The 27,481-nt window shown below is 38.3% G+C and overlaps 1 protein-coding gene across 1 annotated transcript in view; it reads left to right on the plus strand.

The window, feature by feature from the left end:
* FMN2 (formin 2) overlaps positions 1–27,481 on the plus strand; it is a 175,343-nt gene that overhangs the window by 39,384 nt on the left and 108,478 nt on the right. Inside the window, exons 4-5 of the mRNA XM_088143933.1 lie at positions 3,059–3,120; positions 23,448–25,054. Of these exons, the coding sequence (XP_088000059.1) occupies positions 3,059–3,120; positions 23,448–25,054 (1,669 nt within the window). The remainder of the gene's footprint in view (positions 1–3,058; positions 3,121–23,447; positions 25,055–27,481) is intronic.

Below are 27,481 nucleotides of genomic sequence, written 5' to 3' on the forward strand. Positions count from 1 at the left end.
TTCTTGACTTCGGTGTGCTTGATGTTGTCAGCCTGAAGGATGCTCAGGTATCTATAGTGACCTTTTTCATCCAGACTCTTGATACTGTTTCCATAGGGCATCTTGATTCCTTTAGTTTTCACTATTTTTCCCTTGTTGATGGTAAGGGTGGCACATTTGTCCAGTCCAAACCTTTTTGCAGTATCTTGGCTGTATATTCGAACAATGTTGAGCAGTGATTCCATTTCAGATTATGTTTTTCCATACCGCTTCAGATTGTCCATGTAAAGGAGATGAGATAGCCTGGCAGATGTTTTTGATGTTTGATAGCCATGGCCTATGTTGTTACCAGTGTTGTTGACAGGTCCTCCTTTCAATTTTGTTTCTGATTTTTCCATTACTATTTAGACAGCCAAGGGAAAACTTTTAGCTTGGTAATACAAACTGGATTGTTGAAAAGATCAACGTATTGATTTATCTTATTATCTTGAATATACTACGCTCCCTGGCCATTGCCATTTTAAGACTGGCTGCTGGGTATATTTTTCTGCATAGAAAGATAAAAGAGCTCCTTACTGCTAGGAACACATTCTGGGAAGATCACATACAGTATATGGACTGAGTATAGCTTAAATCTTCAGCCAGCTAACTGCAGTGGGTAAATTGTTTGTTACTCTAGAGCTCTCTTTACTCCATCATTAAATACTTCAGGTTTAATGGTTGTGGGAATAGTGGGGGTCTTTAAACAATGAAGTAACTTAGGGTCTATGGTTTTCAATATTAATTTAAATTATTTTAGTATAAAAGTGTTTGATTCTGCTCTATTCATTATTACAATGATTTCCAAAGAAGCACCTATTCTTTTATTGCAGGCAAAGAAATGTACCCTTGAATTCCAAAAACTGGAATGATTGTTCCACTGTTGTTTCTCCCTTACAGTCCCAGCCAAGAGAGATTCTACAATCTTTTCTTCCTAAAATAGTTGAATCATTCACTTCTGCCCTCAGTCCTTGCTATGTGTTCTTGCCCCAAATAGGTAGAACTGACTTCTCTTGCCCTGGGGGTTAATGGTATAGATGAGACCCAGTCCCTGATTGATTTGAATGATTATTTCTGAAATTCCTACCTTGTTTCCTTGGCACTCCACTTCTGTCAGTATGGAGCCCTAGACTGTATATTCAGCAAAGTTGTCATGACATATACATGAAAAGGCAAGAATTTCAGATGAAGACAATCCTGCCCCCAGTGGTCAAACTACATTTTATAAATACGTTATCATGTGCAGAAAAGTTGGATTTCTCCCCAAAATTGGAAAAAAGAGGGTTTTTTTCCAGTACTGGAAAGTGATTGTAATTGATAAAATAATTTTACTTTTACTAGAAATTCACTCAACAAAGAGCACTGTATGGGATTATACATTTATCTACACACAAACCCAAAATTCTTTCCGGTCAGTACCATCTCTGTTGCACTGCTGGTTTTTGGAATGCAGTTCCTAATGAAATTAGAGAACTGACATTGCTAACATTTTCAAAAGTATTTAAAGATACCATATTTTTCCAACAATAAGACGCCCCCATGTACAAGACGACCCCCACTTTTCCAACCCAAAATTAAAAAATCAATATTTTAAAGATAGTGCAGAACACATTTTTATTTATTAATTAGTTAACATTTACCTGATACACTCGGTGGGAGGAGGTCCAAACCGTCTCTTTGCAGCTGTATTTCCAGGCTCTTTTGCATAACTGATTACATTCAAGCACGAGTGAAACTGCAGATAGCTTGTCTCTGCAAACAGTCTTCCTCTAATTGGTTTGTTCAGCATCAGCTGACGTCAGTTACATCAGGCTCGTGATTGGAGGAAGTCTGTTTGGGAGACGAGCTATTTCACTCGTGATTGGAGGCTAGCAATAGGAGGAAGCCTCTCTGCAGAAACAAAGTATGGGCAGTTTTGCAACTGCGCAATTCTCGGCTGACTTCCTTGAATAAGACGCCCTTCAGTTTTTAGGGTAAGGATTTTAGAAAAAAGTATCGTCTTATAGTCGGAAAAATACGGTATATTTTTCTGACCAGGTTTTTATTGTTGACAGTTTTAATTTAACTTTTAATTGATATTTCAGTATGTTTTATTCTGATTTTTTTGTTTTATGGAATAATGCCATCAGATTCTGATAGTCAGCAGTATAAAATTTAGTTATAAATCATACAGTTTTGTGCTTACATCTTCTGTTTTCTTCAGTCAATCTGTTGCAGGTCAGATAAATGTTTCAGTCTTTGAACTATTGATGAGCGTGCCCTTTTAAAAGTACATTTAACTATGCAGTATTGACTTTGATTATTCAAAGTGAATCAAGCACTGAAATTTGCTTATTGGAAAAATGACTTTGTGACCATCTTTCTTTTTCTTCATTTATTTTAATTCATGCAAACAGAAAATGGTCAACATCAGGGATTAGTTAAATTGAATGTGAATGAATATGTATGAGTATTGTATGAGTTAATGAGTTAGAAAATGTCATATCCCAATTTAAATAATTGTCTTAATAGAAAATATTGTGATTTAAAGCAACTGAAGAGTAATTTTTCACAAGGAGGGCAGCAATTCTCCAGAATAACAGATCGTAGTCTTAGCATGCTATGTACTTGAGGTCCTTTATTATAACAGGAGCAGCAACAGAAACGATCATACTAAGGCAATATAGTCCCTGAATAGTCCCTTTCTCCAACTATGTCTTACCTCCAACCCTGTGGAATGAAAGTCATCTCCAGTTCTTGTTTTTTTTATCGCAGCCTGAAACCTAGCCAGTACAGCAGGGTGGTATAGTCATGCTTGATTCATCAGATGACCTGGAAAAGATAATCATAAATCCATAAAAATAGAGCTCCTCTGTAGATAATTTAAATAAGCATCATGCTAAGTCACTGTATGATTCAGCTCAAAAATGGAAAGAAAATAATGTACCTTAAACTATGTGGCTCCAATATTTGATATGTGTATCTAGGAGCTATGAGCATTTCAAGATAGTCTGCTATTTGGAACAATAAAAATAACTTTGAATTTTACTTCCCAACCCAGAACCTGAAGCTGCTGCTGAAGCAACAGAGACAGAATATGCAGAGGTTGTACAGCAGGTACAGGTAAGATCTTGTTAGTATTTGTATATAGTAATTTGAATATAGAAAGTATAGAATATATTTACTATATTCAAATGTACTATATTTAAACTACTATTGCTGTGGACAATATTTATTTTATTTATGAAAGCTGATATGCCCAATTAATTTTACAGATGGTAGATGGAAAACAAATCTCTTACAATCTGCAAGGTACAGTCCTTGGTTATGTTTGTTACCATAACACAATTTGATTTTAAGTTTATTTTTCAGAATCAGTAGTGGTGCTAGGAATAAATCTTTGGGCCAAAGTCCAGGGCTCCAAAGACTGGAAGAGGCCAAACCATCCAGAAAGCATTAGGAGGTAGGATAGCAGCAAGCAGGTCAATATCAACATCTGGGCATCTTGGAATACCTTTGGACTGACTACCCCTCTCTCCCTCCCCCATGTTTTGTCAAGAGAAGGCCTGCCACATATGCTTCACAGTCACAGTCTATTTTAATGATTTTGTGCTTTTTAAAAATTCTTCTATATGGTAAAAGAGAGTTCATTCTCAAGGAAGTTTGCTTAGCATCAGGGCAGCAAAAACAAAGGTCATTTTTTGTTATTTATTTCTGTATTGTGATTTAAATGAAGAAAAAAAAACATCCCTGCAAATGGTCATTTTAATATCTAATCAGGCTTAACAAACAGGGTTTTTTTTTTCTTTTGTTCACAACATACTCAGAAGTGGAAGCATGGAATGGCATGATGAGCAGAGGAGAAGATAATTGGGTATACATGTAGCTTGCTTTAACTTATATTCTCTCAAAACGATTATGTCCTAAACCTAAACTTATATAGCTGCATCATTGTCCAGAATGTGTTAATAGCAAAATACTTAAGTGCTGAAGAGACTAATATGTGAATGGTAGTAGATGCCAAGGCAGTGCCCATTAGGAAGAAATACTTTGGACCTTGGGAAATAAAAAGGCCTTTCTGCTATTCATTAAAGCAGCCCCTCTTTCTTCCATGTCAGCCTGAGAAAAGATGTAGTGGCTATTATAAGGAGTCAGGTACTCCTTATTGCAACTTCAATAAATGAGACTTTGTGTGATGTCCAAAGCACATCTTTCCAATCATACTTAAAGCATGCACAACCTTAGAGTTGTGTTTCTTGTATTTCTTTCATGCCATTTTATAAACAAATCTAAATGAGTCACCATCTTCACATGGTGCTTCTCTAAACTTAAACATTTATTTGCTGTACTTCTTAATTATCTTTACTTTGGCATTATCATTTCAGTATTAGAACCTACTAGCTAAATAATCGAAAATGTATTCTACAAACTCTTAGCTTGCCCATCTTTTTGAAAATGGATGAGGTATGGTAGGAAAGAGTATAATGTCTAAAATCTTTATCAGTCATAAAGGAAATTAGGGACCAGGAATTCAACCAGGATTGGTTGGGATTATACTCCTCTTGAATGTTCACGTTCTCAATTTCTGCATACTTGTAACATTCAGTCCTGTATTCGGATGCCTAAGTTTGGACAGTAGCTGAGAATGTATTTGCATAGCTAAGGCTAGTGTGCCAAAACATCAATTTTGGAGATGTCAGGTCTGGCTATTGTCTCACAGGCTTAAGTTTTATCCTGTTAGGCTACTCAAATGCACTGGATGTGAGTCAGTCTTTGTACAGTGATTCGAACTTCTGCTGGTCCAGAATGCCCTGACAAAAACTGTTACTTGTTACAATAGTTTCACTGGCTAAAAACCCTTGAGTTGAGCTGAACTCCTGTTTAGGATGATTTAGTCCTTGCTGAGGAGGGACCAAACATGAGATTCTCTTCAGGGCCAGTGTTGGCTTCTGGGTGCAATTCAGGGCACTGGTGGTCAACTATAAAGCCCTTCAAGGCCTGGTTACTTGAGGAACCATCTATCTGCCTGTTTCTGCCTGTCCTATATGATCAGGCAGAGTGGGTGTGCTCCAGGTCCCTTTGATTAAACAATGCAACCTATTGGTACCTAGGAAGCATGCCTTCTCCATCACAGTGCTTGTTTTCCGGAACAGCATCCCCTCAGAGATTCATATGGCTCCCACCCTGAAGTTGTTCAAGGACTCCTTGAAAACCTCAGGTCTGGGGTTAGGATGCGTACCAAAACTCTGCAGAATTCTATTTGATTAAGGGTTTTTTTTCCCCCAGACACACATGATCTGTGCTTTTATTGTTCAATTGTTTACTTTTCTGATCCTATAAGCCACCAAAGTATTATACAGTTGGGCAGCCACTGTATTACCTATATACATAAACTTCATGGATACATCTAGGTACTTTCTTTGGCAACAGAACAGAGGTCATTTGTCATTCTTTCTTCTAGGTGGTCTTTCCTGCCACCACCACCAATTTCCCTAGCTAGCCAACAATATTCTGTTTCCCAGTGTGGCCCTAAACATTTATCAGGACTAGAAAAAGGGGTCATCTTAGCGGCTACTCCCAAAATTTGAAACATCCTATCAAGGGACGCAAAATTTCCTTTATCTTTATCAAACTATTTTTATTTAGACAGTGCTTTGAGGTATGTTTTACCCTGTTGGATTAAATGTTTATTCTGTATTTTTATTTGTTGAACATGAATCCTTTGATCATGTTATTTGAGTTGTTTGAGCACAATTTTTGGTGGAAATATCTGCAATAAATTTATATTCCATTTTATTTTAAAAATGTATGTATTTGCATTTGCTTCTGCCTCTTCCTTCAGGGAGACTAAGGAAGTTACAGGTAGTCCTCATTTAGTGACTGCAATTGAGACTGGCAACTTGGTCATTAGTGGTCCTAAGTGAAAAATTATATGACCATGACTGTGTTTACGATTTTACTTCAGCTTTCTTTTGCTTTACAACATCAGAAGGATACAAACAGCCAGGTGAGCCCAAATAGCAGGAACTTGACTCATGAGGAAGCCAGGTAAAAGGGCAAATCTTATAGCCCTTTTTCCTGACTGTCCCACCCTTTGGAATGCTTATCCCAGCACTGAGATAATTAGCAAGAAGAGAATTGATGTTTGTATTTACATTCATTGGAGAGGAAGGGATTACAAGAGAGTAAGCAGGCACACAGTGGGGAATACACACTGAAAGGAATGTGCTATCAATGAGCCACTTAGGAGGCAAACAAAAGCCTTTAGTGTGAAACTGATTAGGGTCTTGTCAGTTTCAGGCAGCAGCTGTAGAAGATTCTAATCAAGTAATTAAGGTCACAGCTGAGTTTGTTAACTTGCACTTAGCACTTTTTAGGAATGGACTGTGCTGGGGAGAAAAGCAGCTCAGGAAGAGATAGTTTGTTCAGCCAATCTTTCCACTCTCTGATTTGGTGGGGAAAACTGGGTCAGGTACAGGTTAAACAAGTACTGACTGTAACTGTGACTGAGAGAGACACTGCGAAGGTCATAAATGTGGGCATTGGTTGCAATGTTACATTTTTGTCACCATTGTAACTGTGAATGTTCGCTGTCCGAGGCAGTTGCTAAATAAGGACTACCTGTGTTTTGTCTCCTTATTAGATACAAGCCCGAGGGCTCTACAGGCTACTGTGAGGCAATGGAAAAGCCTGTGTCAAAGCACGCAAGGCTATTTGGAAGCTATATATGTAAGCCTATCAGCATACATTTTCAAGCAATTTTTAAAATGACCATGCTTGTTTAGTCTCACATACACAAATATCTGTTAATTTTCATGAAACCTTTTTCCCACTTTTCCTTTTTTTAAAGAGAGAGAAAAAACATTCAGACATCAGTTATTGTAAGCATGTAACGAACAGTATGTGAAACACAGCCAGACAGGCAATAGTTTGACTTTGTTAATAATGATATTTAATCCTAAATATTAAATAGAAGAAAACAATACGAGAAAGAACAGAGAGCAGAAATTTCAGCTATTAAAGGAAGGTTCTTTTTGAAGATATTTCCTTTGGCTTCTGAACTATGAAATATGTTAGAATTTGACCTCTAATTACTTAGATAAATTGCTATTTCAGCCTGATGAGAAAAAATACAACATTAAACAAAATGCATAAATGAAGCTATCTATTGTCGAATTTAATAAATTGGATGTTCCTTGGAGTTTTGCAGTAAGATAGGTGAAGAAGATGCAGTCCAGATGCCAGAGGTTAATGCCATTAAACTTCAAATTGTTTCCTCTTAAACATTTCTTATTACAAATCTTTAATGAGAATTTCTATTGCAATGTAGAAATCCTGAATCATCTTGTTCTTTGGACATAGTAACATGTTCAAGAGTCACAAAGTTTAAATTTAGGGCGAGAAGTCCACTATGGTGTTTTTCTACATTGGTTTCCTTTATCATGTAACTGCCCTTTAGAATCAAGATTTTGTATTAAAAACACACACTAGGGAAAGACATACTTTTCACAAAAGTTGTGCTCCGGTAAGCATAGACCCCTTTCTCCAGGAGTAGGAATATTAAATGGGTAGCTTAATGCTCCTCTGTGCTTCAATGGATCCTCCCCTCTCCTTTTTATTGAATTTCAATTGAACTAAGAGAGTGTTCTCCTTCATGGATCACTGCCTTGTCATGGCGAAGGGGCTTGCGTAACTCAGTGAAGCCATGAGCTATACTGTGCAAGGCCACCCAAGACGGACAGGTCATGACAGAGAGTTCTGACAAAATGTGGTCCACTGGAGAAGGAAATGGCAACCCACTCCAGTATCCTTGCCAAGAAAACCCCATGGACAATGTTAAAAGGCTAAAAGATATGACGCCGGAAGATGAGCCCCTCAGGTCGGAAGGTGTCCAATATGCTACTGGGGAAGAGCAGAGGGCAATTCCAAGTAGCTCCAGAAAGAGTGAAGTGGCTGGCCCAAAGCCGAAAGGGCGTTCAGCTGTGGATGTATCTGGAAGCGAAAAGAAGGTCCGATGCTGTAAAGAACAATATTGCATAGGTACCTGGAATGTAAGATCTATGAACCAAGGCAAGCTGGATGTGGTCAAACATGAGATGACAAGATTGAACGTCGACATCTTGGGAATCAGCGAATTGAAATGGACGGGAATGGGTGAATTTAATTCGGGTGACCATTATATCTACTACTGTGGCCAAGAAACCCTTAGAAGAAATGGAGTTGCACTCATAGTCAATAAGAGAGTGGGAAAGGCAGTAATGGGGTACAACCTCAAAAATGACAGAATGATCTCAGTGCGTATCCAAGGCAAACCATTCAACATCACAGTAATCCAAGTCTATGCCCCAACCACTGATGCCGAAGAAGCTGAAGTTGACCGGTTCTATGAAGACCTACAACACCTTCTAGAACTAGCACCAAAAAGATGTCCTTTTCATCATAGGGGATTGGAATGCTAAAGTAGGAAGTCAAGGAGTAATCGGAATAACAGGCAAGTTTGGCCTTGGAGTACAAAATGAAGCAGGGCAAAGGCTAATAGAGTTCTGTCAAGAGAACAAGCTAATCATAGCAAACACTCTTTTCCAACAACACAAGAGACGACTCTACACATGGACATCGCCAGATGGTCAATACCGAAACCAGATTGATTACATACTTTGCAGCCAAAGATGGAGAAGCTCTATACAGACAGCAAAAACAAGACCAGGAGCTGACTGTGGCTCAGATCACGAGCTTCTTACTGCAAAATTTAGGCTTAAATTGAAGAATGTGGGGAAAACCACTAGACCACTCAGGTATGACTTAGATCATATTCCTTGTGAGTACACAGTGAAGGTGATGAATAGATTTAGAGGATTAGATTTGGTAGACAGAGTGCCTGAAGAACTATGGACGGAGGTCTGTAACATTGTACAGGAGCCAGCAACTAAAACCATCCCAAAGGAAAAGAAATGCAAGAAAGCAAAATGGCTGTCTGATGAGGCTTTACAAATAGCTGTGGAAAGAAGGAATGTGAAAAGCAAGGGTGAAAGGGAAAGATATAAGCAACTGAATGCAGATTTCCAGAGAATAGCAAGGAGAGATAAGAAGGCCTTCTTAAATGAACAATGCAAAGAAATTGAGGAAAACAATAGAATGGGGAAGACTAGAGATCTCTTCAAGAAAATTGGAGATATCAAAGGAACATTTAGTGCAAAGATGGGCATGATAAAGGACAAAAAAGGCAGAGACCTAACAGAAGCAGAAGAGATTAAGAAGAGGTGGCAAGAATACACAGAAGAACTATACAAGAAAGATCTTAATGTCCCTGATGTCCACGCTGGTGTGGTCACTGACCTTGAGCCAGACATCCTAGAGAGTGAAGTCAAGTGGGCCTTAGGAAGCATTGCTAACAACAAAGCTAGTGGAGATGACAGTATTCCAGCTGAGTTATTTAAAATACTAAAAGATGATGCTGTTAAAGTGCTGCACTCAGTATGCCAGCAAGTTTGGAAAATGCAACAGTGGCCACGGGATTGGAAAAGGTCAGTTTACGTTCCAATTCCAAAGAAGGGCAATGCCAAAGAATGCTCAAACTATCGCACAATTGCACTCATTTCACATGCTAGCAAGGTTATGCTCAAAATCCTACAAGCTAGGCTTCAGCAGTATGTGAACCGAGAACTACCGCATGTACAAGCTGGGTTTCGAAGAGGCAGAGGAACTAGAGATCAAATTGCCAACATTCGCTGGATCATGGAGAAAGCACGAGAGTTCCAGAAAAACATCTATTTCTGCTTCATTGACTATGCAAAAGCCTTCGATTGTGTGGATCACAACAAACTGTGGCAAATTCTTAAAGAGATGGGGGTACCAGACCATCTTACCTGTCTCCTGAGAAATCTGTATGCGGGCCAAGAAGCAACAGTTAGAACTGGTCACGGAACAACCGATTGGTTCAAAATAGGGAAAGGAGTACGGCAAGGCTGTATACTGTCACCCTGCTTATTTAACCTATATGCAGAGTACATCATGAGAAATGCCAGGCTGGAAGAATCACAAGCTGGAATTAAGATTGCAGGGAGAATCATCAATAACCTCAGATATGCAGACGATACCACCCTAATGGCAGAAAGTGAAGAAGAACTAAAGAGCCTCTTGATGAGGGTGAAAGAGGAGAGTGCGAAAGCTGGCTTGAAACTCAACATTAAAAAAACTAAGATCATGGCATCTGGACCCATCAATTCCTAGCAAATAGAAGGGGTAGAAATGGAAGCAGTAATAGACTTCATTTATTTGGGCTCCAAGATCACTGCAGACGGAGACTGCAGCCATGAAATTAAAAGATGCTTGCTGCTTGGGAGGAAAGCTATGGCAAACCTAGACAGCATATTAAAAAGCAGAGACATCACCTTGCCAACAAAGATCCGCATAGTCAAAGCTATGGTTTTTCCAGTAGTAATGTATGGCTGTGAGAGCTGGATCGTAAAGAAGGCTGAGCGCCGAAGAATTGATGCCTTTGAACTGTGGTACTGGAGAAAGCTCTTAAGAGTCCCCTGGACTGCTAGGAGGTCAAACCAGTCAATCCTAAAGGAAATCAACCCTGATTGCTCATTGGAAGGATTGATAATTAAGCTCAAGCTCAGATACTTTGGTCACCTAATGCGAAGAGAGGAGTTTTTGGAAAAGACCCTGATGCTGGGAAAGATTGAAGGCAAAAGGAGAAGAGGACGGCAGAGGATGAGATGGTTAGATAGTATCACTGAAGCAATGAGCATGAAACTGAGCAAACTCAGGGAGGCAGTGAAGGACAGGAAGGCCTGGCGCTATATGGTTCATGGGGTCACGAAGAGTCGGACACGACTTAACGACTGAACAACAACAAAAAGAGAGTGTTACCTTTCCCACATTTTTTTCACAGCATTAAGTGCCATTTTGCAGTTTCTGAAGATACAATATAGTGTATACCAATTTTCATTCTACCAGTCCACTTGGGTGAGTCCTGGACTTTCTGTAGTATCTGGCATGGTCATTCTTGAATGGAAATTGTTAGCTCTGAAATGACCCCTTCCCCTCTCCCCCTCTTCACCCCTGGGCCTTTGTTCTCTATTGCTATAGCAGTAGCTATGGCTGTGCAGCTGTACCATAGAGCAGGGTTCCTCAACCTCAGCAACTTTAAGATGGGTGGACTTCAACTCCCGGAATTCCCCAGCTGGCATGCTGGCTGGAGAATTCTGGGCATTGAAATCCACCCATCTTAAAGCTGCTGAGGTTGAGGAACCCTGCCATAGAGGAACACGAACCTATGGATCTTCATGGGGGGGAAGTTGCAAAATTCTCCTATAAGCTTGAAAAGAGGCATTGGGGTGCACAGTTCTGTACATTTTCACCCACCTATTGCTCTTCCTCAAGGGATTCTAGCAGAAATCTTCTGTGATCACATCCCTGTGGGAATGAACTTCCTTTTTAGAATTAAGGGATTTGAAGGAAATCTTACAGCAGTCTTGCTAGTGGGAGAAATTTAACCAAAGCTCCTAATAAAAATTCTTTCAATCTCAGTGGTTCTCAAAAGTATGTCAATCAACACAGCCTCAAATGACAAGGCAAGCATCATGACTACTTGGTTTTTGTCTCTCTTTATGGATTACTGTACATGTTATTTATTTAATTACTGAAGTCTGGAAAAGCAGTTTATTCTGGAAATTTATCAAAATATCAAGTTCAGGGCACAAAACAATTCTTTGTTGTTTTAGATCTTCCTTATCCGCAAGGCAGAGGTTAGTCAACGCTATGCTATTTTTTGATCTTGGATAGTCTCACCATAGCCTTGGTGTGGAGTTACAAATCTGGAACAAAGATTGAGACTGAGGCTTGGATAGCGCCTTGTGATGAAAACAGATTTCACTGTTGGAATAAACAGGAGGAGAGTTATATCTCCTATAGAGCTGAAATGGAGCAACTTTCCCTTTTACAGAGAAAGATGCATAAACTTAGTGTTAGATGTTTGAAAAATTAATAACTAAAAAATGCAGCTTTTACTTCACCATATTAATTCTGAACTCAAGATTTACAGTACAATTAGTCAAATAGAGTAGTCTGATTCTGCAAGATGTAAACTCTTTTTTTTGTTTTTAAAGCTGTCTGTCATTTTACATTATCTAAATATTTTCCTTATATTTTTTTAAGGAGAGTCCCATACCAAAATAATCATTATATAACTGATACTTGTTTTATTTCAGTTTTTTCAAAAATGGAGTCTCAGTAACTTATATTTATCCTTTTGATCATCCGTAGGAATTTCCTCCACAAACCTAATATTTGTTGTGTGTGTGTGTGTGTGTGTGTCTGTTTATCTACCTACCTATCTACCTACCATGCCATAAAATGTCATGTGCATGTTAAGTTTGATACTGATTATATTCTAATTCTGCACCCTGTTAGAGCCCAGAGGTCCACTGAAAACTGAACACAGATGTATCTTGCAAGATTTAATGATATATTTCTCCAAGAATTTGAAAATAAAAATATTCACTTTGGAAATCAGGGTTCAGTGCTTTTCGGAATACAGTGTGAAAAAAATCCCAGAAGAATGTGAAAAGCTTTTTTATTACATTGCTATTTTTAGATTATAAGCTCGAAGACAGAATCCATATTTTTATTTTTTAGCACTTGTTTGGAACCTAAATTATTAATCATCATGTCTAAATAATCACCATATTTTAACTGCATTATTTAACCAGACAAAATTCCATGATTTTGGTGAGATATGTGCAGAGATATTTTAACTGGGTTTTCAGGATGCTTCAGAAATATTGTATTTACTGGATGGCATGGAAATATAAATTTTGTCTGCAGTGTTTTCTTTGCACTTGTATCTAGTTAAAAGCTCCTGTGGGCCTTTCCTCATTGCTGAACTGAAGTGTTTTCCACCTGTGATTGTGTTGGCAGAAAGCTATACTTGCATGGAAATGTTTGTCCTCATTGTCAGTCCCTATCTTGCTTCTCGTACTGCCCATCACCTGGCTTCCCTTCAAGGTGATGGGTGGCAGAGCCTAACAATATTTTGTAAGTTGGAAGCAGAAAGAGGCAACCAGTGAGTTTATCTTTCAGTTAGCTTGAGCTGAGCAATGATTTGCTGAAGGTGCTCTCTGAAAGCTCCCAACTCATATTAAATGCATTTGGGAACTGTGAGTGGTGGGACAATAGTTGGATTTAAAGTAAATTGGGAATGTTTTGCAGATGGAGTGGATGGAGGTTTGATAGTGCTACTCAACTGATTTGGGTTCAGTCTTCTCCTGCAAGAAGGCATATGTTGCTTCAGGCAATTGTAAAAGAGCAGGTAAGGAGTAGGCCTGAATGTTGGTATTTCAGTAAAGCATTTGATAAGAGTATTCTGTAACATTCTGACTAGCAACCCATTTAAGTATGGATTGCATGACAATTCAGTCACTGTATAACTGGCTTGAAAATTATACTTAAAGTGAGCTCATCAGTGGCTTCTCATCAAAGTGGAGTGAGCCACAATAATAGATGTCAATAAACAGGTTCTGACTGAATGTTAGAAAAAACTTCCTAACAAAAAGAGCAGTGGAATTAATTTCCCAGAGAGGTAGTAGGCCTCCTTCAGTAGATGTGTTCAGGCAGAAGCTAGCCAACCATCTTTCAGGGATGCTTTAATTTGGATTCCTGCATTAAGCAGGGGGTTAATCACAGCACTGTGATTCTTTCAGGAAGTATATCAGAGGTTCTTGGGCAAGAGAACGGGAATATCTTATCAACTATCATGGTCTGCTCATGGCCTTTCTATAGGCATCAGGTTAACCACTATGCAAATCAGGAATGGTTAGGGCTATTAGGCAGAGACAAAAGTTAACATAAAGTCAGGTGCTAATTTCCAAACAAGAAAGCATGACATAGGTAAAAGGCAGTAGATAAACTGTGGGCAATGAAAAGAAAAGAAACAAGAAGTTAGAAGTAGTAACTATAAATAAAACTGTCAGGTCAGCAGACTTCAAGTAGGCTTCATGAGGAGGAAGAAATGGAGTTGGAAAGGAAGAAAGGGTTCTGGAATGAGTAAGGCTCAGGTATAATAATACAAAGGCTCATGGCATTTCATGGTGATCATGATGGCAGTGGCGCGCTTCAGATTCAAAGGCAAAAAGTTGTTTTGAGCATGCAGGGCCCAAAGCTAGCACTTGTCTGCCGCTTTTTAAAGTCATGCCTCTTTACCCAACATTGTGCAGCTGCTTTAAGGAGTTGTGGACAGGTACTACATTTGCCTTCTTACCCTTTTGCCTTCTTACTGAAGCACTGCACATCCCTAAGAGTCCCCAGGCTTACTAGAAAGCTTTCTTGAAAGAGTACTACTTTAAAAATCTTTTAATCAAAATGCACCATGCATAATTAAGTGTTTTATAATTTACACATACTTTCCTTAAATGTTTCCTCCTACTGATTTTGCTAGGACAACCTTCTTTCTTAGGTTTCAAGCAACCAACTGTAAAATGAAGGCTACAACAACAGAGGACCACAATTTAGCAGGATATATTTAATAAGGGATTTCTGTAGAATCTCTACTCAGGCACTAGATGGCAGTTGCACATTTCAAAACAAGTCTTGCACATCGAGCCAAATGTTTTTCCCCTGTAAAGCTTGTTATTTTTAGTGAGGATATTTATTTATTTGAGTCAGATATTGGTGGCTGTCTGAATTGCTGCAGTGGTGCCTCTGTTATGTCATCACAACTGGCCAGCTTTTCTTGAAATCTTGTAGCTGTGAAGTTATATTTATTGCCCTCCATAAAGTATGGCAAATAAGGTCTGAGAGTACTTGTCCCATAATACACACTGATTTGTTTACTTAAATGCTTTCATAATAACTGGCCTGGTTATTTAATATTTCCTCATACTAAAATAATTAACAATTTATTATAGACAACAACAGTAAATATAATCAACTTGTCATAGAACTATAAAGGAAAGCAACATTGTTTTAATAAAAATACAAACTAATAAAAACAGTTTAGACAGTGCACTTAAAAACTGCATCAAAAAGGAGACCAGACACTTATAATTCCCAAAGCCTTTCTAAAAAAAAGGAAGCTTTGGCCATCTTACACAAAGCAACTGAGGGAAAGCAATTTGAGATTCATGGAACCACCAAAAATGTTCTCTTCCTCCCCCCCCCCCCATTAAATGTATTTTCTGAGAATATTGGGACCCCTGTGATGGAAATCTCAAGAAGCAAACAGATTCATACCAGAAAAGCACTCCTGATAACTTGACATTAGGTAAGGTTCTGTGAATATAAGGATCTTACCAGGTTTAATAGAGCCTGTGAGTAAGTAACATCCAAATATTGTAATAAATTAATCTCAGTCATGCAGGGTCTTTTTTTCGCCCTCCTATCTGCAAAATAATGTTTAACTCTGTATGCTACTCCAAGTTCGACATGTAGAAGATGGTTTTCATTTCTTACACCGAGCATAAAAGAAAGGCTCAATAGTTAATCTACTGAAACATTTTCACAGTACCAAATAGAAATTAGTTTATTCCATAAATTTTGCTCACTGTAAAAAAACAATATTTTAAGGGAAATGTTCTCTTTACTGTTAACCTCAGCAGCAATCTTTCACTCTGTTAAAAGATGGATGCAAATTATGTAAACTATGAAAGAACATATCTTGCCATAATAATGCAAATTAGTTGTAAATAGATAGCTATTGGGTATAATTGTTTGAAAAGCTACAATTACATTGGAATAGATGTCTACTTTTGTGCCAACATATTTGTGTTTTCAGTGAAACTTCCCTAAAAAGTTTTCAGATGTAGGAAGAAGTGTTTGTATGTAAAGAGTTATAAATGAATTTATTATCAAAATTCCCCCAAATATTATCTTAAAATATATTTATTACTAGATAGAATTTTTTTTTCTAAAGATGTCCTTAACAAAAAATAAAATGTATTCCAGTAATATTTTCTTGTAATAATAGCTTGTTGCTATAAAAAGCTGATACTTTGCATTCTGAAGAGGAATTTTCTGTGCATGAAGTTGTTAGAATGAAGTTGCCTGAGGTAATTGTTACAGAGTCAGCTGGAGAATTTGAAGAAGCTGATAGAGATCCAAAAAATTCTTGAGTGGTTGTTTTCTGGTTGGAGTTGGGGTTTTTTTAGAACTTCTCACCCTAGATGTTCTCAATCCTAACAGTATTAGGGAGAATAAGAATAAGTGACAACAGTCTACCCAAAAATGAATGCTAAATTTCTGATAGGTATATTTGAGTGTTATCAGATATCTGTGTATTTGTTTTGCTTTGGTGTGTGTGCTTTAATAGTTCTCAAAATAGCTTGTTCCATAAAATATTATTTTTACAGGGACCGGAATAGAGGAAGTAAATTTTGGGTTGATGCAAAACTGATGGGTGCCGTGTTGCAGCTGTCCTACATTTCTCATGGGTGCAGGATGAGCTGTTTGGTTTTCCTTCTAAATATTTCTAGTTGTTATTTTATAGCTGCTAACACGGTTAACATAAACAAGTTCATTATTACATATGTAACTCATCTTTCCTCCAGATTTTCTAGGCAATCTGTTTAATAATCCCTGTTTATTTAATTCATGTAACAACTGAGTTAGGTTAGGCCAAGATAAAGTGAATGGCTCTCGGCCACTCACTGAGCTGTATGGCCATGCGGAGACTCAAACCTGGGTTTCCCCACTCCTAGACCACCACTTTAACTGTTACCGCACACTGTCTCTCACATTTGAACATGAAGCCCTAATAATAATAAGGCAGCATGCTGGCTGGGGAATTCTGGGGGTTGAAGCCCACACATCTTAAAGTTGCTGAGGTTGAGAAACACTGTTGTAGTTGCTTCCTTTATTTATTTATTATTTACCAGGCTTATATGCTGATCCAATCACTGCTGATTGAGTGGGTTACATATCCTACCTAAAACAGAACATAATTCTTCTAATAGACTTATTAGCCACAAAACAATAAAATTCCATTAATAACAAATGTATCACCATTGCAAGAGGAAACAGTCTCATGACATATCCATCCACAAGGCTTGTTAGAACAGCCAGGTTTGAACTGCCTTCCCAAAACCTAGCAGAGATGGGGTCGAATGGATGCCAGAGGGAATGTTATTCCAGAGAGGGGAGCTTCATTTGAGAAGTGGGGCCCCAGTTGAAAATACATGCTTTTGTGGGTCCTGTAGGTGGAATTCCCCAAAGAGGGACTCTGAAACAAGCCATCTTCTTGATCTTATTGGACAGGCAGGTTCAACAGAGAGTACAGTAACTAGTTCCAAAGATACCCATATCTTGAGCCACAAAAGGCTTTAAAGTGACAACCAGTACCATTAATCTGCCCAATTTAGATTTTTATTTTACTTCTTATTCTGAAACAAGAATGCTATTAAAATCTCTCTTTGATTTCTGCTTTACACGGGGGGGGGGGGAAGCTTTTTATTCAAATATTTTCTGCCTGTTGAATCCAATTCATATAATTATTGGTATAGAAAGATATTTGAGTTGCATTTAAACATATAATAAAACATATATTTGCATTTATATTACATTTTGTATTTTGAGAAGGACAATTGTCTAATCAATAAAAGTGAATGAATGGTGTAACATTTTAATTAGGTAGATTATCCAGAATAATTCAGTGTGAGATTTTGATGAGTTGACAAGTAAGATAAATGAGATGATATATGAATGATGAAGGGAAGGGGGGTGATTAAAAGAATAAATAGCAAATGAGTAATATTAAAGATTCTTAACTGAAGAAAAATATAAAACACTGTAAGTTGTGGATACATCACAATCATTTATTATGAAGGAGACATATGTTCCTAATATTTTTTTATTAAGCCTTCATTATGGAAATAATAGTACTGATCATTTTCTTTCCCAGAGTCACTGGTAAATTTTTTTGGAAACTGGCAAATGTTTTGATAGTCTTAACCTCAGTATTAAAGTGTTACTGAGATATCTGTACATTTATCAATGGAAAGAAGGATTTGGCAAGTAAAGAGTTCAGAAATAAATATGTCTTCCAGAAAGTGCTACTAAGATGAAAATCTGGGGAGTTTTACAGTTAGACAGCTCTGGACCATTTCCAGGGCAACTTAAAGAAGTCATTGGATAGCCCCAATTATTTCAGCAACTCTGTATGCCTCTGGCCTTTCCAATGTACCTGATTCCATCATCTAGTTGCACAAAACAGTGTAAAAACATAAGAAGGGTCCTGTAAATCAGGCCACCGGCAAATCTAATCAAACAGTCTGTGTGACTCACTGGCCAACAAGATACATTGACAGCATGGACAGCAGGACAATAATTAGCTTTTCCAGTGTTGCTTCACAGCAACTGCTACTTAAAATATGCTTGTTCAGATTCAGAACATAGCATCAAGAATAGAGGAGATCAGGAAACTTTCTTGCTTATCAACACTCCTAGCCAAATTATAATTTAATAATAACGAATTGGAAAAGGAAGAATGGTCCTCAACTCCATTTAGTATTTTATTTATTCAACTGTTTAATGGATCAGATATTAAATTTTTTGAAGGAACAGCAACTGTTCTAAAGGAACTGAAAGGTTAGGTTTAGGGATTGGGTTTCCTGACAAATGGTTAAGAGGAACTGAGATAGCTTTTGGATGATGTTAATTTGAAATAAGGGCCAAGCATATGGTACGTGGCAGTTTCCATACAAGATAAAGGTAAACGTTGCCAACTAAGAGATTTTGTGTATGCACTTCGCATTCCTGACTTCCTCAGCCTTTTACTAGGTAACCATGCCAGGATGTATGTAGAATGTGGCTATATCACAGAGTGTGGGGTTTTTTTCCTCCAGTAGCACATCAAGAGAAAAACGAGAGGCAGTGGCAAATGCTCTACCTGAGGAAAGATGACTCTGACTATTAAAGCAGCACTGATAATTTACAGCAGCTCGTCCTCAAATTACATCTCTCCAGATGATCTCACCTGTAACTCCCATCCTCACTGGTTAGCCAGCCATACAAAGGGGTGATGAGAGCTGTAAGCCAAAATGTCAGGAGGGACTCAGGCTAATCTAGGACATGATACATTCAGACATGGAACCATAATTTCTCTGTTATAAAGGAATATATATCTTTACCTCCCCAAACTGAGAGTATTAATAAATAAACTTTACCAACCAATCTATTCATCTTCTATTTAGGGTAGCATCTGGTTGGCAACTATGGCCAAGGTAGTTTAGAAAGTAGTTACACAGCAAAAATTGACTTTACCATCTGTGTTCAATGCTTGTTTGGATTCAAGAAGCACCTCTGTTTTGCCCTAAGTGGCAGCTATTAACTTCCTTTTCTTTTCTTTTCTTTTTTTTCAGAGCCTGATTTTTTATAGCAAGAGGAGCTTGGTACTTTGTCCACCTTTGATATCACTAAAACACTTGTAGTTCTGTAAAAAAGGTTCTGTTTCCACACTTTTGGTGTCGTGCTAGTGTAGCTGATTTTACATACTATCTAGTTTGTTATGCATAGTCATTGCAGTGTTTCTCAACCTTGGCAGCTTGAAGATGTCTGAGGAATATACTGGCTGGGGAATTCTGAGAGTTGAAGTCCACACATCTTCAAGTTGCCAAGGCTGAAAAACACTGGTCTATTGTAAGGCTCAGCAGTATGGATTCCTTGAGTACCAGTATTTAGAGGGAAACTCTTGATCTCTTTCTTATCACCTTTACATACAAGTTGTAGGTTTCATTGAATTACACCCAAAAATACATTTCATTTATTCTGCAAAATATATTTATTTACAGGTATTTTGTCCAGTATTAGCTGTTTGTAAATCTTTGCAGTAAATAATTGCATTTTTAATCTTAATGTGTACCTGAATGAGAACCTTCACCTTTTGCATGTGTGATAGATTTGTAGGGTTGCATACAACAAGCTAAAAAGCTATTGGATTTCCAAAATCAAAATAATCTGCTTTTCAAAAGAGAAATAACTCAGTTTAACTTTTTGATTGTATAAGTAGATATTTAATATTATTGCTGTTAAACTTTAAAAGTTCTTTAAGATTCCTAAAGACTTTGATATCTGCAAAAGAGACTTAAAAATCAACTTTAATTTTAAACAGACAAGAGAAACTGTCTTCAATCAGAAATGCCATCTTTTATGTGTCTTATTGTTTAATAACAATTTCTTCATGTTGGAATTGGTTTGTACGGATGTTATAAAATTAAAGGATATGGCCAATCCAGTGTTTTCCTCTTTGGCTGAACTCAAAGGAAAAATTCTATCTTTCTACAAATGAGATTTTTAGATAGTATAAACTGAATTATTCTTTTTAGTTACATTCTAAGCGTTATCTCAGAAGCAAGCCAATTTGTATGGAGAAGGTCACTGACTTGTTTTTCTTGAAGCACTCCTTTCATCTACTTAGTGGACAGATAGATTCAGAAAAATTAAAAGAGGCAAGATGTTCTCTCTGGGAAAATAAAACCTCGGAGAAGATTTCGGACTGAAAGTATTTTCCAACCTGTTCCCAAACAAAATTGACTAAACTTTTGTAGACATGTTTTAAATTTAATATTTATCTCAATATTATATGCGTTCGGACTGAACTGATGTTTCCACGCTTGGCTTGGTATCCTAATGGATCAATTAATAGATTGACTGCAATTGTGTCAACCAATGAACTTCAGTAGAGCTTGATTATTAGCAGATGTGTGTGATGGCCTCCCTTAATTGTTTTATAAGACATCCATTTCTATCATGAACTTAACCATGCTATAAATATAGAATGACTGTGCCTTAATTTAATATCCATATTTTTGCCTACATGGACATTTCTGGGTTTCTGGTTTGGCACTTCAAACCAAACTGTGAGACAAATTCTCTGCAAAAAAGACAATGCCTTGTGAAGGAGCCTTTCTGTCTATACAGTGTCTTTTGGTTGTGTATAGGTCTCCTACTAGCCTGATTTTGTCTCTGCTTCCCCAGACAAGCAAAGATCCAACATGAGCTCTTCTTAAGAGTTTGTGTGGCTTTGGGAGGGAATAAGCATTAAAAACCACAGTAAATGAAAGCACATAACTTTTCTGTTTCTGGCACGTTCCAGTGACATTAATATTGCAGAGACTGACTGTCCTTATGTCTCCATATCAATGGATCATACACCATTCTTGGCAGGTTTATGTTAGAAATATATTTTTTAAGTACACAAACAAAGGATAAGCAACCTTTGAATTCCAGGCATGTAGCTGTACATCTCCTCTATCATTCTGCTGTTCTTTTAATTCTAAACCCACGCGCACCCCCCCCCCCAGTTTTAGAAATGATGATGTAAGTAATTGCAGGGGGCACACTAAACATTATTTTTTTCTTTGTGTGTTTAATGTAAAAAAAAAAACCTTCATTAATGTTGACTGTTTATCTCTTTTTTTACGTTAAATTGAAACTGTCAGCCTATAAACATTCTTGTCTTTGAAAGCATCCTTGTTTGTGAAATGAATTCCCATAAGTCTGTGATTTGCTTATAATTTTGTGGTTATGAATTCCGGAAGAGTAATCATCTTAGTCTGTAGCAGCAAGACATGCTGTGGTGTCAAGCCCAACTTCTGTCAAATTGGGATGAAGAAGTGGGGGCAAAGTTGAACAAAAGGAAAGGGGTAGACAGGCACTGGGAAAAGCAGAAGCAGAATAGTATAGTTGCTTGGTTTAGCAAGCGGATACTGTATAATATGCTTAAAACTGACGGTGGTTTCTTTTTTCTGAAGTTCTCTGCTATCCAAAAATGGGTAGTGATGATGGTATGTGTTGAACCTTTACAGGTGCTCCTTCAAACCCAAGTACAAGTTCCTTTGTATGGAACACGCACTGCTCTGAGTAAAAGACCCAGGCATATCTGGCACTACTCTTAATGGGTAGATCACCATGAAGTTTGCTGTATATAAAGTACACCAAGAAACATTATGGGATCAAAGAAAGATGAACAAGTTGTTATCAGCTACTTTCACATGGGCTTTGGTAGAAAATACCCAGGGCAGTTTACTAGTATCTCTGAAATGCATTCTATGGTAAACAGCGCTCTCTAAAGTGCCACTGACAACTCTGCTTGTAGATGTTATGGAATAGATGTGACTTTTCTGAAGCTTTACATCAGTCAACTTTAGTGTTAGCTGATGTTTCTCCTTGTTTCTTTCTTGCTTTGTATGTCTTTAAAACAAAGTGATCACCAACGTCTGTGTTTCTTCCTCAAATAAGCAAATAAGGCAACTGCAACAACAGAAAAACACCCATGATTTTAATTGGAAATTTAATGAATGAAAAATTGGCAAAAATGTTGTAATTGGAGAAACAAACTAAGTTCTCCTTTAGTCTCTTTCCATTGTACTGCTTGGAGTTTTGGATAGCTCTTTTTTGGCTTTTTCAAACATCACAAATCGAACTGGCTCCAGTGGTAAACACAGGCTTATTTTAGCATTCTTGTAGCCTGTCATTTGCTCCAGGGGATTAATCCCAAGCAGCTAATGCAGCAATGTTAATCAGTCAAAATAAGCTATGCCTTTATGGAGGAGTAATGTAGGTCTTTTCCCATACTCTTCCTAAAATAGGTAGTTGATGTTTATGCATTGCAGCTATCTAGTAAACTTACTGAAATCAGTTTCAATTAAACAACAAAGACAAATTGCATTAAATCTCTTGCTGTGATATTGTGACTTAATTTGGGGTGGGGTAGGCTTTCCCCCCCCCCCCAAATTAAGTATACTCTTTCTTAATTAAAAAGCTATTTGCTTTTTAATAATATAGGCTATTAGCCCTTATTCTTGCAAAAGGAAACTTAAAAAGTAAGTACATTGGGTAGTAAACCAGGAAAACCATGCAGAGCTTGGCTTCTAGAACTCCTTTCAACCCTTTAACATCAATTCGATTCAAGATCATATGATCAGGAAGGAGGTGTTGAGCAATCAGCAACATTCTAAGCTGCTAGATTTTTTTTCTTTGCATCCCTTGCCAAACCTTGCCTGTTTTTGAAGTTATTCTTGCTTTTGCCAGTTTCCCTACCCACACCAAATTTGGTCCCATTCCATTTTGGTTTTGGAGTGTTATCCTGCTGAACAGCATCCTGAGCCCCTTTATGTAATTTCTTTTCAACATTTAATTGGGTTGAAAAGAATAAAACTAGATTTGGAAGAACTGGGTAAAATGTGCACATACCCCAGAACTGCAGAAAGACAAAGTTAAATCCAACATAAGTATCTATCTTATATATTACAGGATACATATGACTTAGTCTTTAAAGTAAAGCATTAAATAGCCCACACTGAGCATTTAACAGAACTAAGGTTTTAATAATGCATTAACATATTCACAGGATATATATTTATTATCTTTACCTACACAGATAGTCTCTGTATACATGCAAGCAGATGTATTATTTCCTTTCTGCATGTTGACTTTTCTTTCCTGTTTTCTAGGAAAGTGTTGCAATGAAATCAGAAATGCGGGCAAGTGAAATTCAGCGGCTTGAGCAAACCATACAAGATTTAAAAACAAAAATTGCAGAGCTAGAGAAACAGTTTCCAGCAACAGAGGTGTTGGTTTCAAGCAGAAGCCTGTGGAATGGGACTGAACAGCCAACTCATGAAGGACTACCTAACACAGCTCTTCAAGAACATGAATTGTGTGCCCTAGTTAAAACTATAACTGCAACATCTGTGCAGACATCTCCAGCAGATGATTGTTTAACACACATAATGCCTTCAGACAATACACTGCCACAAGCACCTCCCCACCTCAAAGGGGATCCAGGTCAAGGGCCAACTCAGCCATTGCCAACACTTGAGCCACAACCCACCTTTTGCTCTGAAATAGCTTTAGTTCTGTCACCAAAACGGATTTCAGTACAGCTGGATGCTTCTCAAGAAAAACTAACAATGCCACAAACTTCAAGACCATGCTTGCTTCAAGAGGAATCTCTGCCATCAGCTCCCCACCCTTCTCTCAGTATGGAGACTGTAACATGGAATGAATATTCCCCATCTTTATCATCTCATATCACTTCTGGTCCTCTGTCCACTGACACTGGAATTTCCCTGCCTGGAGCAGGAGGTCCATTTTTAACTTCATCAGTGTCACCTCCCTCATCCCTCTCTGCCTCAGGATATTTGGTGTCTTCATCTGACATAGCACCATCTTCTGTTCCATCATTCTCCGCCGAAAGGATTCCTTCCCCCTCATGTATGCCAGGAATGGACATGATACCACCTGCCCCTTCTTTATCTGTTGCAAGCATCTCTTCTAGGTCGCCTTTGCCTACAGCTGGAATGCCTACAGATATCCCATCTCCACCACCTCTTCCTGTAACTGGAGTTCCACCTCCTCCCCCTTTGCCAGGAGTAGATATTCTGCCTGTACCATCTCCACCTGCCATGGGTATTCCACCACCTCCATCTTTGCCAGGACCAGTTTTTTCCCTTTTGCCAGGCATGGTGGCACCCTCTTCTATCCCAGAAATAGTGCCACCCCCTCCCCCCTTGCCAGGCATGGGAGTACCACCCCCTCCGCCCCCACCCCCTTTGCCAGGCATGGGAGTGCCACCCCCTCCACCCCCACCCCCTTTACCAGGTATGGGAGTGCCTCCTCCTCCTCCACTACCCCCACCCCCTTGGCCAGGCATAGGAGTGCCTCCTCCTCCACCACCACCCCCTTTGCCAGGCATAGGAGTGCCGCCTCCTCCACCACCACCCCCTTGGCCAGGTGTGGGGGGACCTCCTCCTCCTCCCCCTCTACAAGGACTGACAGTGCTGCCTCCTCCACCTCCCCCACCTTTGCCAGGCGTGGGTTTGCCACCTCCTCCACCACCTTTGCCTGGTGCAGGAGTCCCTTCTGTGCCTGGAATAGGCATGCCCCCACCTCCACCTCCTAGTCTTCCACAAGTTTCTGGGTTTCTTCCTCCTCCCTTGCCGACTGGTTTATTTGTAATGGGAATTAACCAGGAAAAAAGTAGCAGAAAGCATGCAATAGAACCTTCTCGACCCATGAAGCCTCTTTATTGGACAAGAATCCAGCTTCATAATAAAAGGTAACAATATGTTAGAAATGTTGGTCTGAAGCTTTTGAAATGATAATATTAATTGCCTTAGAACTGAAAATACCAGTAAGTCAAATATCTGTACGTTGTTCTTTCTGTGGCACTACAAATTCAAAACTGTCGCTTAAAATGCTCTTTCACTGTATTGGTTTTTAAGCCTTTGGGAGACAATGTTGGGAAGAAGTATTATCCTAAGTATTTTTAAAGGTAAATACTATCCTGTGGTATAGCCCAACCACATATTTCTTGGCAGGATATACTTATCTTTCCAATGCAGCAGTGTGTATTATTAACCTTTCTTAATCAAATGTAACTATAACATGGGTATATTTTAAACTTGTTCATGTATATCAGCTTTTCTCAAGGGCCAGTTCATACACAAATTACAGCACTACTAGATTCCTTTGTTAGTTTTTCTTAGCTCTTTCTCCAGTCCCATGAAGATAACCTATTGTGAACTGAGGTCTATGTGTGCATGGCTATACTTTAGCAGACCTAAATACATGTCCAGATGTTTGCTGGAAATGATCCAATAATAGTCAGACTTGTTGCATGAGCAACTTGGACCAAAACAAAACAAAATCCTTATTACCATCAGTTGTCTGAAACAATCCAAAAGTTTCCTCTTGTAGCAGGTCTGAAGACTGCGTACATAAATTCTGAGAAGAATTCATGCACACAGTAGAGAAGCACAAGCGGTTTGGAATTGCTAGAAGCTAGTATGAGTTAGCAAGGGGTTCTTCAGATGTGTTCTACTTATTTTAGAGCTGGTGCTCAGTTCAGGAAGTTGGGCTTCTATCCTAAAATAAGAGATGCCAGACACTGAGTAAGCTGATCTCCTTTTGAATTTCATTCTCCTCACGAAGAAGTGTAAGTGGTTTTGAGGAAAGGATGTTTTACACATGCTCAGAAGTTTATTAATATTTAGGAAGCTCTTTCCAGCGCAGGGAACAAATTTATGTTGTAGGCCTCAGTAAGACCAAACATTGTATATCATGGGATTAAAAATTGTTGCATCTTTGTGTCTTTTTGCAGAAGCTAGAAGGAGGAATGGATGGTATATGTTGGTATATATTATTCTTTGATAGTCACCGTATATTAGTAAATATAATCAAACCATCTATATATTTAGGCAAAAGCTCTTCCTGTGTTAATAATTGAGCCACACCCTGGTGTTTTCAAAGACATGCTGAAGTCCAGAGGCAGCCACACCTCACATCCAGGCCCTTAGCTTACAAAAGCCCGTAGCTTAATAAAATTTCACTGAATTGCTCTGTATGGATGGAGAGCAACTTCAGTGAGTCCACTTGAGAAGGGAGGTTTCAGATGTGGGTCATACATGATAGAACCCTCTACTTTCTATTTCTTTTAGTGTCTTGTTGATTTTTGGCATCTTAAAGCAATTTGAAGAAAAAAAAATATAATACACATGTGAATTTATCTGTGTAGTTGTTGCCATTTCTAATGGTGTAACTGCATGTCTTAAAGTCATTTAAGGACAAGGAAGAGGTGGAATTTAAGTGAGCTAGGAGGTAGCTCACATAAATGTAAATTTCTGAACTGTAAATCTCCCATCCATTGTCTAAGTGGAGTTTGTGCACTGCTTTTCTAAGATTTGATGTGCATTCAGAGACAGAGTGACTCAGTGCTTAGGATCTTGAGTAAGGCTTTCTTAAGAACGAAACTGATTATTATCTTGGACCCAATCAGAAGGCATTTGAACTGGAACCTGCTTTTCTATAAGCAGAACAGGGGCTTTCTAGGAGTCTTGACTAACTAAACTCTTTTGAAGGCAGATCAGAACGCAGGGCTTGGTTGTAATGCAAGGGATACAAGGGGTCAAAACTGCTTGAATGCTATTCCTTCTGATGAGGACAGTCTGCTCTCAGATCAATAATGTCTTGTGTAAAGTAGAGAGCCAAGCATGTTTTCAGACAAATCGCCCAGTTCTTAACTTACACATGTTCTTTACTTTCACATTAAAAATAAGTTCTAGACTTGTCAAGAAAAAGTATAAAGAGAAAGATATGAGGATGAGGATGAATAGCTATGAAAAGGACATTGTAGCTTATAATGTACACTGCAGTTTCTGTGTGTAGTCATGGTAGTATGAATTCATTTTCAGAATGCTTCATGAGATTTCTTCTGAGAAACAGGAAATTAAAGTGAGAGTCAATCTGGGTTTTGTTTTGTTTTTCTTTCCTTTTTTGCCCTGCTTTCATCCACTTCTGTGTGCACAATTCCCGTCCCTCATTTTTATAAACTGTTGACAGGCTCCCCTATATCAAATTTCTCTTAAATGGGGATCAAAGATAAACTTACAACTGTGCTAGTGAAGAGAAGAGTCATTAGGAAAATCTCAAGGAATAAGGAGGGGAAAAAAAACCCTTATCACTCTATGTGAATTCCCTTTAGATA

This window comes from Python bivittatus, unplaced genomic scaffold (genome assembly GCF_059951505.1).
Source record: "Python bivittatus isolate LINGU-HERP-01145 unplaced genomic scaffold, Pbiv_v1 ctg000020_np1212, whole genome shotgun sequence".
Classification (NCBI taxonomy): domain Eukaryota; kingdom Metazoa; phylum Chordata; class Lepidosauria; order Squamata; family Pythonidae; genus Python; species Python bivittatus.